The sequence below is a fragment of the Ictalurus furcatus genome, chromosome 19 (assembly GCF_023375685.1).
Source record: "Ictalurus furcatus strain D&B chromosome 19, Billie_1.0, whole genome shotgun sequence".
Lineage (NCBI taxonomy): Eukaryota > Metazoa > Chordata > Actinopteri > Siluriformes > Ictaluridae > Ictalurus > Ictalurus furcatus.
Window position 1 is genome coordinate 13,456,398 of NC_071273.1, and position 16,900 is coordinate 13,473,297.

At 39.5% G+C, this 16,900-nt stretch overlaps 1 protein-coding gene across 1 annotated transcript in view; it reads right to left on the reverse strand.

Annotated features, from left to right (window-relative positions):
- LOC128623070 (xylosyl- and glucuronyltransferase LARGE1) overlaps positions 1-16,900 on the reverse strand; it is an 81,867-nt gene that overhangs the window by 6,929 nt on the left and 58,038 nt on the right. Inside the window, exons 9-11 of the mRNA XM_053649938.1 lie at positions 12,763-12,888; positions 11,732-11,887; positions 5,594-5,757 (exon numbers count right to left, since the gene is read on the reverse strand). Coding sequence (XP_053505913.1) covers positions 5,594-5,757; positions 11,732-11,887; positions 12,763-12,888 — 446 coding nt within the window. The remainder of the gene's footprint in view (positions 1-5,593; positions 5,758-11,731; positions 11,888-12,762; positions 12,889-16,900) is intronic.

The following is a 16,900-nucleotide window of genomic DNA, read 5'->3' on the forward strand; positions in this document are numbered from 1 at the left end:
TATCTCCATCTATTACAATCACTTCAAATTTCATCACTCCCCTTAAATCATACTACAGTAACCTCCGTTTCTCTGCCCAGGGGACATGAACGAAAACCCTTCAGCTATGTAATCCGCTACTGTTGTAAACAAATAACAGTGCTACCTCTGCTACCACTCCTAGCATGTTCCTAAGCACATCATCCACAGTTTATCATACAGTGAAACTTTCGAACAGTAACACCCATAAAAAGGACAGCCTGTCACCAAGAGACAGACAGAAATTTCAAATATTGACAGCATCCATTTTGTAAGCTTCGGAATACAGTCCCCTTTTGAGATAAGTCACTGTAAACGTCTGTATAACCTGTCAACTACTTCATTTCCTTTCTCCAGTTACAGCACATACGCAGCAAATCTGAAGTACGTCCTAACACTTGACATCAGAAACCAGTGGCTTGTTCAGTATTTAGTGTCTTTCAGGTATGTCTGAGAAACGGGCAAGAGCTGAAGGACTCTGTGTAAAGAATACAGATAGATACTAAAGACCTGAGTGATTATTAAAATGTTGGAGGGACCAAACTGAACAGAAGGAATAAAGAAAACCCTGCACTTGACTTGAAATGCTTAGAATTAATTGATTAAATTTAAGTCTACTCTAATATGGAGACCTAATGTTCTTAATAATGTGTTACTGAGACAGACAGAATAGGGTTCGAATAAAAATTAATAAGGTTCTTGCTGAGCAAAAAGGCTGATGGTTCATTCACTAGATCTCCTTTGAGGCCACTCAAGTGTAATTCAAATTGAGGTTAGATTATATCTGTGAAGATTTCCCTATATTTGTTGAGAAATGTAGTTCTTTCTTTTAATCACTACCACGTCAATTCTACTGAGAAAAGTAAAGAAAATTTCTATTAAATATTGGCTAAGATCCAACACTTGATGCATCTTCACCCAAAAAAACCACCATTTGACAGAAATGATCACACGTTGGACTTCTTTCCTTGCCAAGTGTGTTGGAAGGAATGGTCTTTGTTGATGACCCTAGCTCAATCAGATATGACTCTGTAGCTGTTCTGTCCCAGCAGAGTGAGTGAAGGCTGGTGGATATTGGAGAATACCAATTTAAAATGAAAGCAGAGAAAGCACACGCGTGTTCACAGTTCTCTCTCACTTGTATCATTACGGACCAGAGCAAATTGAGAACTTTCTCATTATTGAAGTGAAGTGATGCTGAAAGATACAAAAATGGGAGAGCAGGAAGTGTTCACAAAACATGGATATTTAAAATCAGTTTCAAATATCAGGAGGGTTTAGAGGCTGTATTTGTTCAGCTGAAGCCTGTAATAAATGAGTAAAAACAATCTTTCCTCAGGCTGTGGTTAGAACAGCAAATGCCTTGTTTACAGAGAGCACACACCACTCACCAGTGTTTCTCACACACCCACTGTGTTAAATTACTGAAAGGCTCAGTGCTCCTTCTGCCCCCGAAACACAAAATAATCAGAAAGAGCAGTTGGAAAAGTATGTGCACTTTATTCATTTATTTATGATCGAAAAACAACAGGCTAAAAAAAACTAGAAAAATTATTATGCACATCAACAAATCAAATACAATATGCAGCAAAGCAGTTTTGTTTTTCTCTTTCCATTTTATTGCATAAAGGTGCTAGACACATTTAGCTGCCCTAGAACACAATTTTAGGCACAATTTCTGTTGTCCGAGCATATACAGTGCATCCGGAAAGTATTCACAGTGCTTCACTTTTTCCACATTTCGTTATGTTATAGCCTTATTCCAATATGGATTAAATTCATTATTTTCCTCAAAATTCTACAAACAATACCCCATAATGACAACGTAAAAGAAGTTTGTTTGAAATCTTTGCAAATTTATTAAAAATAAAAAACAAAAAAGCACATGTACATAATATTCACAGCCTTTGCTCAATACTTTGTTGAAGCACCCTTGGCACCAATTACAGCCTCAAGTCTTTTTGAGTATGGTGCTACAAGCTTGGCACACCTATTTCTGGGCAGTTTCTCCCATTCTTCTTTGCAGGACCTCTCAAGCTCCATCAGGTTGGATGGGGAGCGTCGGTGCACAGCCATTTTCAGATCTCTCCAGAGATGTTCAATCGGGTTCAAGTCTGGGCTCTGGCTGGGCCACTCAAGGACATTCACATAGTTGTCCTGTAGCCACTCCTTTGTTATCTTGGCTGTGAGCTTAGGGTTGTTGTCCTGTTAAAAGATGAACCTTTGCCCCAGTCTGAGGTCCAGAGCGCTCTGGAGCAGGTTTTCATCAAGGATGTCTCTGTACATTGCTGCATTCATCTTTCCCTCGATCCTGACTAGTCTCCCAGTTCCTGCTGCTGAAAAACATCCCCACAGCATGATGCTGCCACCACCATGCTTCACTGTAGGATGGTATTGGCCAGGTGATGAGTGGTGCCTGGTTTCCTCCAGACATGACGCTTGCCATTCAGGCCAAAGAGTTCAATCTTTGTCTTGGATTGAGAGTCCTTCAGGTGCCTTTTGGCAAACTCCAGGTGGGCTGTCATGTGCCTTTTACTGAGGAGTGACTTCCGTCTGGCCACTCTACCATACAGGCCCGATTGGTGGAGTGCTGCAGAAATGGTTGTTCTTCTGGAAGGTTCTCCTCTCTCCACAGAGACATGCTGGAGCCGTCAAAGTGACCATCGGGTTTTTGGTCACCTCCCTGACTAAGGCCCTTCTCCCCCGATCGCTCAGTTTGGCCGGGCGGCCAGCTCTAGGAAGAGTCCTGGTGGTTCCAAACTTCTTCCATTTATGGATGATGGAGGCCACTGTGCTCAGTGGGACCTTCAATGCTGCAGAAATGTTTCTGTACCCTTCCCCAGATCTGTGCCTCGATACAACCCTGTCTCGGAGGTCTGCAGACAATTCCTTGGACTTCATGGCTTGGTTTGTGCTCTGACATGCATTGTTAACTGTGGGACCTTATATAGACAGGTGTGAGCCTTTCCAAATCATGTCCAATCAACTGAGTTTTCCACAGGTGGACTCCAATCAAGTTGTAGAAACATCTCAAGGATGATCAGTGGAAACAGAATGCACCTGAGCTCAATTTTGAGTGTCATGGCAAAGGCTGTGAATACTTATGTACATGTGCTTTTTTGTTTTTTATTTTTAATAAATTTGCAAAAATTTCAAACAAACTTTTTTCACGTTGTCATTATGGGGTATTGTTTGTAGAATTTTGAGGAAAATAATGAATTTAATCCATATTGGAATAAGGCTGTAACATAACGAAATGTGGGAAAAGTGAAGTGCTGTGAATACTTTCCAGATGCACTGTATAGTAATTCAAATAGGAATGTTATGGAGCTCTGAGGAATTTGTTTATTAGCACATGCCAATGCTGGACTACTGCAATGCATTATGGTCAGCTGATCTAATGAGGCTCTGAATAAACTTCAGTCTGTGCAAAAGCCAGAGATCTCACTGGTCTGAACATACAGACTACCGGTTCTGCTGTTAAAATAATAATAAAAAAAAAAATCAGTGAATTGGCATTTGGCTATTCGAGTGACTTCCTGTTAGAGAATGTTTCCTGTTAGAAATGTCAGTTGGTATAGCATGATGCAGCCTTTTTATTAATAAGGAATTAGGGCATCATTAATAAGCTAATAAGAAATAAGTATTCATTAGTTAACAATACATTATTTGTTAAAAACTATAACATAATTTACATTTATTATAGACATTCCTCTTGTTTATTTATTTATTTATTTATTGTGCTTGTTTTAATCACTGTCTAATGCTGTATTAAGTTTTTTAAAAAAAATCTGATTAAAAAAAACATTTAAGCAACTAAAATGTTAGTTTAATTATAAATGTTAGTATAGTGTACGTGTGGTGGTCAGAAATGATGAAGAAGTAGAAGTCAAGTAGAGTCAAGTAGAACACCGTCAATAAGGATGCCTCCACCGGCAACGAGTCTAGTCCTTCTTTTGACTAATTTGTATGCTGCAAACACCCTTAAAATATACTTCAAACAGGAAGGAAGCTATTGAGAAAAAAACCCCCAAACATTTCAGACATTTGACCTTGCTGTGATCTTGACATTGGGAATTGATACAAACCTCCCTGCTTGGATCAATTCCAAAATCTAATCAGTTCATCTGCTGATAACAGTGATCATTCCGTATAAATCTTACAAACATTCAAACACTCATTATTGAGTAACTGCGCTAGCAAGAATCTCGGTAGGACACACCCGAACAACCTGAAAACAAAACGCCTCCACCACCTCCTGGCAGAGGCACCAGTATCGGGTTTTAGCCAAAATTGGGGGTTTCTGACTAACATACTTTGGCATCACAAATTTAATAAGATGTAATTGTTTAACTTTCTACACTTATCTTTGCATTCTACAAAGATCACATTCAGTGAATAAGAACTAATACAGCTAAACTGCTGTATGAATAAAGGTGGGCAGAAAGAGAGACAGTTTTCATTGACTACGTTTACATGGACAGCAGTAATCTAATTATTGACCTTACTCTGATTAAGATAATAATGTGATTAAGGTGTTTACATGCGTCGCTTTTAGAATACTCCTGTCATGTTCCCGTTTTACATGTTATAGATCATAATTATATTAACAGACCGCTATCATTACGTCACCGCGCCACGCCGTCCGACGTTCCTCCAGAATTTCACGTATCAACATACAGTTCGTCTTCGTTATAGTACCGTATACAGTTTTGGGTGTTTTTATTAAATTTTTTTTACGAACGCTTTAAGTGCAGTTAATTATTTGTCATGCTGTACATGCTAATAGACAACTGCTTGAAGCCGTGGGCTGTGTCCCAAACCGTGTACTAACCGTCTATATAGTAGCCGAGATACATGTATTTTTCCCCACTACAGGCCTATAGTAGGCAAGTATGTGGTTTGGGACGCAGCCGAACTCTCTTGCTCACCGTAAAATGTTGAGAACCGCCGTGTGTGATCGTGTCCTGTCGCAAAATGCGGTGAAAACTCACACGACGTTAATAATGTGATTAAGGTGTTTACATGTCTGTAATACACGTCCATAATGCGACTAAAACAGGAGTACTCCACCTGTCTTAATTCGATTAGAGCTTAATTCGAGTATGACCTTAATTAGATTAAAGTAAGTAAAAATTGCTGTTTACATGGTAGTTTCTTAATCAAAGTATGGTCTTAATCGGGTTAAGAGTGGATTATTGTTGTCCATGTAAACGCAGCTATAGTCATAGCTATTATTTTTATATTTTATTTAATAAAATCAGTAAAATTTTATCAGTAAAGTTACTTTTAACCATGTTGATGTCTTTCAGTGGAATTGTAATGAAATTACTGAATCCAATTTTCTCCCTTTTTACTTTTGGGGGTAAGCAGATTTTAAAACATGTTTCAGATCTATACAGCAGAAAATGGCACGATTTCACCATGTGAACAGATTTGCCAAGCCAGCAAATTTCACCTAACAAATTCACTTTCAAAATTAAAGAGGACTTCAAATCGAACACAGCAATCACTAATACAATTAAATTATATATAATGCTATCTACATTTGTCATATAATGCTTCATATATTCACCTGTCCATGGAGAGCTGGGCCACGAGCGTAACATCAGTCTGGTCTTCACTGGGATCGTACTCGTAGTGCAGGAAGTACAGGTGTGTGCGATGCACAGTGAAACGCTCTCTCCGGAACTCGTAACATGGATCGTCCTCATCAAGCTCCAGTAAAGTCTTCTGGAGCTGAAACACCAACACAAACACAATGATTTCGTTACACCTGTATCAAAGACACCTGTAACTGCCATTAACTGCTGAGTCAACACAACAATATTAATACGATACATTAAAGAAAGAAAGAGGAAACAGTGCTGAGATGTTTCACACTTCACTGGTCTTACAGCTTTTATTAAATATAGTCATGGAAAAAAGAAAGTTACACCCTCCTTCAATTCTGTTTTTATTTATCAGGACCTAAATAACAATTGTTTGGTCCTCTCCAACTTTTATAAACAAATATTACCTTATAATATTGTTGTTAATATTACAAATATTAAAAACAACAACAAAAAAAACCCCAACAGATTTCAATATGTAGTCATTTCCCCCCCTAAAACTAAACCAACATTCAACATTTTTCCCCAGGAGGGAAAAATAATTACACCCTTCCTACTTCCACAGTCATTAATAAAGCAACTGGGAGCCAGGTGTTACTAAAGAAATGCACAAGATTAGTTAATCATGAAGAAGTGCATGTCTACCTCTATAAAAGTAGAACATTTGGGAGTTTGGTGTTCTGGAGCACTCAGGTGTGTGTCTACATCATGCCAAGAAGAAAGGACATCAGCCATGACCTCAGAGAAGCAATTGTTGCTGCTCAACAGTCTGGGAAGGGTTATAAGGCCATCTCCAAACAATTCACCATTCTACAGTGAGAAGGATTATTTACAAATGGCAAGCCTTCGAGACAGTTGCCAGGAGTCTTTCCAGGAGTAGGCGTCCAAGCAAATTCAGTCCATGTTCCGACTGTTTAATGCTCAGAAATATATAGAAAAACCCAAGACCTACACCATGTAACCAACAGGCCCCTGTAAACACATTAAATGTTTATGTTCATTAATCACACAATCAGAAAAAAGACTGAAGAAGTATGTCTTTCATGGAAGAGTGGCTAGGAAAAAGCAATTTTCTCAAAAAAAATAAAAATAATAAAAAATTATGGACTCAGGTTCGCTAAATTGCATCTGAACAAACTAAAAAGTTCTTGAACAATATCCTTTGGACTGATGAGACAAAGGTCGAGATGTTTGGTCCAGCGCCATGTTTGAGGGGAAAACCACAGCATATCTCCACATACACCTCATACCGACCATCAAGCATGGTGGTGGAGGGGTGATGATCTGAGCTTGTTTTACAGTCACAGGACCTTGGAAACTTGCAGTCATTAAGACAACAATGAAGTCAACTTCATATCAGAATATTCCTCAGGCAAATGTGAGGCCATCTGTCCAGCAGCTTAATGTGAGAGACTGATGAACTCCTACAGAAAACATTTACTTCAAGTAATTGTTGCTAAGTAGGAATTACACTTTGTAGCACATATAAACAGGTGTCACAACGAGTAACATTTTAAAAATAGGACACTTTTTTTTTTTAACATCTGCTGAAATGCTTTAATCCGAAACCTCATGTAGAGCTGAGGAATGCTTGGCCAGCTAATTCCTGAGTGACTTCATTAGTCCAAGTATCCCATTAATGTGATTTAAATAGCTTCTCAAACTCAGCAAAATCAACTGAACAGCATGCGTTAAGACGGACCCATGAAATTGATTAGTGCAACAAATGCTGCACCAAAACCTTCTTGGGGAATGTCAAGCCGAGAGTGATTTGCTTAATGAAGGACGCCGGAGATGTACTGCATTCGCTGTGCACTGTGGCTCTGAAGGGCTAATCAGCCTGTAGAACCACACAGCTTGGCAAGTGAAATTTCACACTATTATACTTAAAGAGATGTAAAAGTGTACAAATAAATAAAATAATATACAGTGCAGCATGGTGGAGGAGCGAGTAGTGTTCACAGCTCCAGGGTCTCTGGTTTGATCCTGAACAATCGATTACAGGGTTTTCCTCCCATCTTTTTTTTGGTCACCTGCCAATTCTCAACCATCATCCAGATTTCCCCTATCAAATGACAGCTACCAACCAGGGAGGGTAAAGGCTAACAGATGCTTCTTCTGAGATATGTGAAGCCAGCCAACTGCATCTTTTTAAACTGCTGCTCTTGCTGCTTCACAGGACGATGTAACACACTCAGAGGAAAGCGCTAGATTTTCTCCCTTGGCTCCTGGCCATGGGTGGTTGTGACATCATCAGGATTTGAACTCACGATCTCCTAAAGAAAGATTGAACACTTTTCTGCTGTGCCACCTCCCAAAAACATGCCAGTAGTGGATTGGCCAATCAAAAGTGCAAGTGTGTGTCTTGCCCTGAGACAGACTGGTGTCTGATCCAGTGTGTATTCCTGCCTAGCACCCGGTTTCCCAGATTAGGCTCCGGATAAATGAAAGAATTAAAATGTTATACAAACATTACATCAGCAATAACAACTAAATGAAAAAAATATATCTAATCACCTCACAAACTAACTGAAGGTAAACACAGACAAAAATTAAATTTGATTGCCGTTTTCAGTGCAAAAAAAGTACACATTGTTTATAGTAATACTATTATGTACAGTTAGTACACAGTTGATTTTTCCATGCAAAAGATAATTCTATTAATGTTCCTTAAAATATTCACTTCTTTTATGTACTGTTAAAAACTGTGTTAATGCAGTTACACACATACTGTTTGCATGCATAATTGCACTCATATTTCTGTTGTAATGTAACACACTGTGCTTAAATTAAGCAATATCGCATGAACAAGAGTGCGGTTATAATGAACATCGGCACTGCAGTGTAACCGTTCAATTGCAAGTGCGATATTGGTTTTATACAACTGTTTTATAAATAATAAATTCATATTGAGTAACCAACATGTCAAACAACATGTCAAATGTTTGTTTATTTTTGCTCCATGAACAGAAATAGATCCCAATGAAGCCACACTCACTGATAGCCCATTGGCTAGCTGGCAAGGTAGCACAGAATGATTTGTACATTTCTGTTAAAGGCTCTTCTGGTGAGATTAGCGTCCCTTTTTCCTTTCCATCGTCATCTGATGAGCTTTCATGCTGTAATATAAATTTGCTATAGCCACTGATGATGTTGCTAACACTACTGTAGTAACTGTTTCAAACTAGGAAATGGAATTTTATTCCAATTTTGCAGATGTGCGGAGTGATACACAGCGAAAGTCCCAGTGCGGTTATACTAAATATAAGCACTCTTGAAACGCCACACGTCCAATCAAATTAGTGGACTGGAACTAACTGTTGTATATTATACAATGAATCCATTGTTTCATTGTCAGTGATGTTACGCAATGAGCGGTGTGTATTCGTCTTTAAAGATCAAACACAAAAATAGCTCCACAACTTTCAGAACTAAAATGATACAAAACAAAATCTAGTAGAAAATAATAAAACCACATTACATGCTTGGGTAAACACTGTATTTCAAAGTGGAACTAAAAATAATGAAAAAAAACCCCCGATGTAATATAAAAATATATAGAAAATCTATAATATAAAGAATTTGGGCAATTCAGAGATGAATCATTTTACGATTATAGTAGATCGAAACTGCACAGTTTACATTCCATTACCAATCCTTCAAGTATCCCTGAACCCAAAATCAGTATTTTAAAATAGTGAATAGAACAGATTGGTGTTTGGGTCAGATTTGGTCCAATGACATCGGAGATTAAAAGATAGCAAATGTGATTTTTCTGGTCTAATTGGACAGGTTTGGCAGCTGGTAAATAAACACAATAATGCAAATAAAGATTCGGACACTGAAATCTAGCTAGAGTTTATCTGCTAGAATGTCAGGGCATGGAAGTATTCCAAACTGCATATTCATGTATGTTCATTAGAGACATTTTTAATGAGGGTAAACATAGACATGTTCCTTGGTCATATTCAGAGTGTATTAGACCAAAACAAAATAGCAATTTATTATTCCATGTAAATATTTTTAAAAGGTTTGAAATTCACACACGACTGACTAGCCCTTGCTTAGAGCAATGGTGCATTGACAGACAATTATGAAAAGAATTTATTATATCCATTAGGAAATCCCAGCCAGATGGTGGACTAAACCAACGCCACGGCAGATGGCTGATTCTCTCATGTTAAATCAACTTAGTTAAAATCAGTGATAAGTGCCATGCTCAATAAGGGAAACTCTAACGCTGTGTGGGAATGGAAAAACCAGACTGTAACTAGCTAATGAGCAGTGGCAGATCCAAAACATTTTGACTGGTGTGGCCAAGGTGAGAGATAATGCCAGAGAATCTAAATGTGCAAATGCTAAAGTGGTCATCAACCCTGTTCCTGGAAATCTATCTCCAACCGTAATTGTGCCCACCTGACCATCTAATCACTACCTTAAGAAGTTCTTGATCAACTAAAACAGATGTGTTACATTTTGGTTGTAGATGAAACTTGCAGGAAGGTAGATCTCCAAGAAGAGGGTTGGTGACCACTGCAACTGACTGACACATTCAATGTTTCACGCTATTCTCATTTCAATATTGCATTGTATGTATGACTGAATTAGAATAGATTCAACATCTTTTTAACCAGATAGACTGCATCCCCTCACGTTCCCCAATATGAATGGACAGACTAATTTCTGAACAACTGGTCAGGAACTGCATGATCATAAAACATTGCGACATGATTGAATAAAGTTTCCCACAATTCAGACTACACAATGGCTAATCAGTTCTAGGGTGGCCAATGATATAAAGCTTTGTGCTGCGGTCGTGGTGCCTTTCTTCTTCCTTTATTTTAAAAAAAAAGATTTTTAGCTCCAAAAAATCCTGAGGCCTTCACTGATTTCCTTGAAGGTCCTTTTCCTCACACTACATCAGTGAATGCTGTGTCTTATAAACGGAGTAATGTAGCAGCATAATCTGTAGCATACTCCTGTGATCCTTCCACAGAATGTGTCTTACAAATAGTGTCTCATTATAAAGAGCACCTGCTGTTCTTGCTATGAGGAAAGAGAATGGCTCAGAATGAGCATGCACACAGTCATATGAAAGACCCATCTGTGTTCCTCACCCACAGAGGCATCTGTCATCACACGATACAGAGAGCGAGAGAGAGGAACAGAGCAGACACAGAGAGAGAGAGAGAGAGAGAGAGAGAGAGAGAGAGAGAGAGAGAGAGAGAGAGAGCGAGCAAGTCACTCAATCATCTGACCTCTCACTGTATCCTATGAATTTTTTTCTTTCTTTATATTGAATCAGTCGACTTAAACATATGATCTCAGTGTGCAGGAGTGGAGTGGGGAGGATAGCTAACTTACTCATCCTCACTGCTCTCTCACAAGGAGAAAACAGAATGGTCTGGATAACTCCTTTATTCCTTCTGGTGTCTCTCATGAGAACTGAATCTCAAAATTTTGTTTTTGCCTGATTTTCAGATTTCAAAATGCTCTGTTAATCCTCTACTGCACACTGCTGCCATGCAGCAATGTACAATTTTGCCGAAAGTTTCGGACCTTTTGCTGATTATACTAGTTGTATGATTATTTTAAGTGACATGGAGTCGTAATCTCCATCAGATTACTGATAAATAACTTTTCAAAGTGCTCATATGAGGGAGAGTCAATTTTAGGGTCATGGCATGGATGTTTGTGCCAGATGGGCTGGTTTGAGCATTTCAGAAACTGCTGATCTCCTGGGATTTTCACACAGTCTCTAGAGTTAAAGGTGAGGGAAAAAAAAAAAAATTCAGTTAGCAGTTGTTCTGTGGGTGGAAATGGTGTTGATAAGAGCAATCAGAGGAGAATGGCCAGACTGGTTTGAGCTGGCAGGAACCACTTTTTACAACCATGGTAAGCAGAAAAGCATCTCAGAATGCACTACACATCAAAACTGAAGGTGGATGGGGTACAGCAGCGGAAGAGTACATCGGGTTCCTCTTCTGTCATCCAAGAATTGCAATCTGAAGGCAGGGGGCACAGGCCCATCCACCTCAGGGATTTTTTTTTTGTTTAGTCTCGTGTACTCTGTGTGTATTGTTTATTTTGTTTGTACCTACATTCTCACTATTGTGGTCAGTTTCACTTGGACAGCCGAAGAGCTCCCTCCTCAGCAGGTTGCCATCGTACTCCAGGAAGGTCAGATAAAGGTTTCTGAAAAACTCCACATGCTTGTTCTTCACCCGCAGCTTCTTAGGCGAGTTCCAGTGGATCACCTGGACATATATGATAATAAAAGAATAACAGGAAAATTCACATTAACATTTTTAACATGTCCTACTGTGCCATATGACACTTATCTGCACCGTGCTGTATTTACAGCTACAGTACCAGAACTTCTGCATTACACTGACATTGCTGTACATATAGATGTTATTTATTTATTTATTTTTTGTTTTTTTACAAAGTATTTCTCCTAACTGCAGCTTCCAGTTTCGGAGAGTAAAGGCCAACACATCCCTCCACTGAGACACCTCGCCAAAACGCTTGCCAAAACATCTTTCCAAATGACAGAAAACAAACTTTTAGGAACATTTAACAGCCCTGTTCTGTATACACAAGCTTTCACACCTGCAGGTGGTTAGTGCGACTGTGATTGACAAGGGAGAAAGGAAGACAATCAATCAGAAAGCAGGGCTAATTATTCTGTCTTGGAGTCCTGGTCGTGGATGCCTGTGGCATCATCCAGATTCGCCCTTTATTGCTGGTGCAAGTGCTTATACTATTACACCAGTCAGAAGCCAGACTCAATCTGGTCGTCAAAAATAAAGTGTGCTGTTGCTATATTAAGGAGTCGTAAGGAGCCAATCATTGTTATGTGGGAAATGAAAAGGTGAGTTTAAGTGCCACATGGCAGCAGTCATTAGGACAGAGGAGATGGTACCAGGAAGTCACTCCTTTAATGTCACTGTAGTCTCACACACACACACGGACTATGAGAGCAGATGGTCACAGTCGGCAGGAGAAAAATCTTAGATACACCAGCACAGACTCGTGTTAACTGCCCCTCCCTCATCAGCTTGACGTGAGCTTTTATTTTCTCCGGTACATATGTACTAGGTCTAGAGTCTCGCTATGTTTTCGGTCTCACCTTGAGGTCGGACACGTCTCTGTAGCACTTCTCAGAGCGTGTGTGATCAGACAGCTGGACGTTCCAGAAGCAGGGCAGCTGGTGCACCAGGAAGGGGTTCTGTTTGATCACAGCGTTAAAGATGTCCTGCAAAGCACAAGAACTACATCTCACATTCCATTACCTCAGCTACAAACACACCTTGCAGCTCTCTTGCCTCCTACTCACGACACATAAAAAGCAAATTAACTGGATTAACTGCTCCATCATGTTTAGAAAGTATTACATTCTCACATTTAAAACCATGTTGCCATGATAAGGAGGTTAAAATGACTGCAGTTATTACATTCAGCTGAGCGAAAGAAAGGGAAAAAGTTTGTTAGTAAAAGCTATTACTGTGAAATAAATAGTATTTAGGGATGTTACAGTAAATCATTTAGATTCATGTTTCGTTGGTTTTCAATTTGACTTCAAAAAGAGATAACTGAAAATTAAGAACAATTCAATACACTAAACAGTCATTTGCGCGAGTTATTCAAACTTATTTAAGAAATATCAGAATGAATTCAAAGCATTCCTAAAAGACTTCTATAATTAATTTTAGGGATATTTCTGTTATGCCTCGGTAAGCAGAGCGGCAAAGCGGAAGCGTGCTAGACACACAGTCCAGAACTCAATGGATCAAAACCATATACAGTTAAAAACCAATGACATTTTTCCTCTCCAACAAGGTTTTAGCTTAATGATGTTTCTGGACACTGGTCTGTATGTACTAGAGTGAGTAGAATTTGTTCAGTGGAGACTACAAAGCACTTTTGTACTTTGCTCCAGAATAAAAAGTGCTGTAAATGTAAAGTAAATGTAATTATGTTACTGATGGCATGGTTAGCTCGTGAATGCTGGCTGAGCCACTTGCTGTACAGGCGCTGATAACAGCGTATGTTAAAAATTCCAACACATTTTTGAATCTAGGATAAGCTTTATAGAAGATGGATGGATGGATTTTTGAATCTTATTTTGTCTAATATCAGTAATTAAGTATTATACCGCATCATGTTGAATTCTTTATCAGAAGGAGTACATTATTTTTCTATAACATCAGCTCTGATAGTAGTTCTGACTGTAACGTAAACAACAGGTTTACATTAATGCACGCATTCTAATATGTCATTTCTTTTCGCATCAGACGGTCTGCTCTTGAGCTGAATGTGCTGGCACAGACAGTCCTGGACTAATTGGCAGTCGTTTGAAATCTGTGCCCATTGTAGATGATTTTCCTTAATAATAATAATTTGGAGATCTTTTTAAATTCCTTGCCAGACTCCTAGGCATCCACAACCTTTTTTTCTGAAAGCCCTACAGAACTCTTTAGATTTTGGCATGATGCCACCACACACCTCAATAGCAAAGTGAACACCAGACACTAGATGTGAGAGGGGTATAAATAAGACAGGTTCCACCTGCACTCCCTAAGCAGGTTCTAATCAGTGGCACTCAATCTTCATCACCTGATTCTAATTTTATGGATTTGAAGGTGTGATAAATGTAGCGGTGTACATATTTTTTCCTATGTGACTGATCTGTTACCACAAAATGTCAATTGATAGAGTGCATCACCTTTATAACATTTATTCATTTAGCAGATAGGCACTGTTTCAAGGATGACCAAATGTTTGCTTGTCCAAATATGTCAGAAAAACCAACAATTCCCATGGGAGGTACTTGCTTTTTCACATGACTGCATGTACTATTGTACACTATTATGATCAGCCAAGAAGCCTCTCCAATGAATGCAGACAATGTTGTTTGTTCGGTCTTATTCCTGGATCCTGCGAGAGACACAGATCAAGGAGCTAACAAGCCATTGTGAATTCAACAGTGAAGTCAACAGTGATGCAGGTGATAACTAAATACATCCAAGTATATTCAGTTCAGTTCTGAAACTGGACTGGCCAAGATGTGCTTGAATGTCTTCTCAGAAAGGGCTTTCATGCTGTGCTGAGGTCAGTTGCAGCAGAATCATCATAAATGGGCATCACAGAATGAGGAGGAATGGCATAAGAGGAGATAGCGAGTACAGCAAGAGCTATACATCAATGGCTGAAGGACATGAACAGTTTATCTCCCTCCAGGTCCTTAAGCCTCTCATGCTCTTAAAAACCCTCACGAGGTGCTTAAAGATGGCATTTCAGACAGAGACAGAGAGACATTGAGAGAGAGAGAGAGAGAGAGAGAGAGAGAGAGAGAGAAAGAGGGAGGAAGAAAGGAGGCAGGAAGCTTTGAGGAGGAGAACAAAGATCTTACCCTAAGCATGAAGGATAAAGAAAAAACAAACCCTTAAGTCTGGGGATTGATTGTGTAGGAGAATATAGAGGCAGAGAGATACTTTAAAGCTAACTAGTTAACTGTTTGAAGTGTGGCATAGATGAAAGAAAATTTGGATGGATTGTACTGTCGATCAGACAACCCAGACACAGTGCTGTTGAAACTGAACATGCAGTAGGTCAAGTGGCACTCAGCCTCCGTGTGTTGTTAAAGAAGGTGCCATGCAAAGAAAGCTTTGCAATTTTCCTCTATGTTTAAGTGAATATCATATCCATCAGCTTACCTTAAAACTTTACTGAGTCTTTTTAATGAAAATATATAACTTTAAAGTAAGGAATAAACCACAACAGGAAAATAATCCACGACATGGTGGCGTGATATGGCCCAATAACAGGTGGATTATTTTCCAATAATAGCGTCCCAAAATGTTTTATTCCTCATACCACAGCGATTTGCTGACAATCACAATACTTAATTTATTAATGAACGACATGTTACGCATTTTAACCATTTGTAGTTATTGCAACAGTAATTCCCTCACCTACATCTCTGTGTTATGGAGGGGGGCACACTGGCTTAGAGGTTAGCATGTTTGCCTCGCACTTCCGGGGTTGGGGGGTCGAATCCTGCCTCCACCCTGTGTGCATGGAGTTTGCACGTTCTCCCCGTGCTTCAGGGGTTTCCTCCGGGAATTCTGGTCTCCTCCCCAGTTCAAAGACGTGTGTTTTAGGCTGATTGGCATTTCCAAATTGTCTGTAGTGTGTGAATGTGTCCAAGGTGTCCCCTACCTTGTGCCCCGAGTTCCCTGGGATAGGCTACAGGCTCCCCCGTGACCCTGTATAGCAGGGGTCCCCAACCCCCGGGCTGCGGACCGGTACCGGTCCGTGGGTCATTGGGTACTGGGCCACACAGAAAGAATAAATAACGTACATTATTTCCGTTTAATTTATTATCTGAGTCTGAACGATGATTTATTTTGAAAAATGTCCGTTACATCCGTCTATGACTCACTCTTGATGCATGTCAAGACGCTTGTCTCGGTCACATGATACGTTACTGCTAAAAATAAAAACACAAGCTAGCAAAATGAGTAAAAAACAAACGTCTCTGGAAAGTTTCTTTGCGAAGGGGAAAAGGCCCAGTGAGGAGACAGAAGAAGAGTCTAAGAAAGCTGCATTTAACAGACAATACCAGGAGTCCTACTTGAAATATGGTTTTATCGTGACAGGTGATTTCCATGCATCAAGCCCGCTCTGCATAATATGTGGCAACCGGCTCTCTAATGAGGCAATGAAGCCTTCAAAACTGCTTCGCCACTTGGAGACCAAGCACCCTGTATTAATAGACAAGCCTTTTGAGTATTTTGAAAGAAAAAAGTGTGAACAAGAAGGACAGAAGCAATTACTGAGGGCCACCACATCAACAAATGCGAGTGCACTGACAGCATCATACTTGGTGGCTAACCGTATTCCTAAGGCTAAGAAGCCATTCACTATTGGTGAAGAATTGATCCTTCCCGCCACTAAAGACACGATTTCACATTGGATTCACGTTGATTATTATATTTAAAAAACACCCCAGTTTTTATGCCGGTCGTATCATTTTATTTTGTTGTATTTATCCACCACACCGTAAAGGCCGGTCCGTGAAAATATTGTCTGATATTAAACCGGTCTGTGGCGCAAGAAAGGTTGGGGACCGCTGCTGTATAGGATAAGCGATGCAGAAAATGGATGGATGGATGGATGTGTTGTGGATGGATGGAAGACTCCCGTTGTGGAAAAATTATGGTTACAAAGTGCTGACACCTGCGACTCCTTCCATAAATGTTATT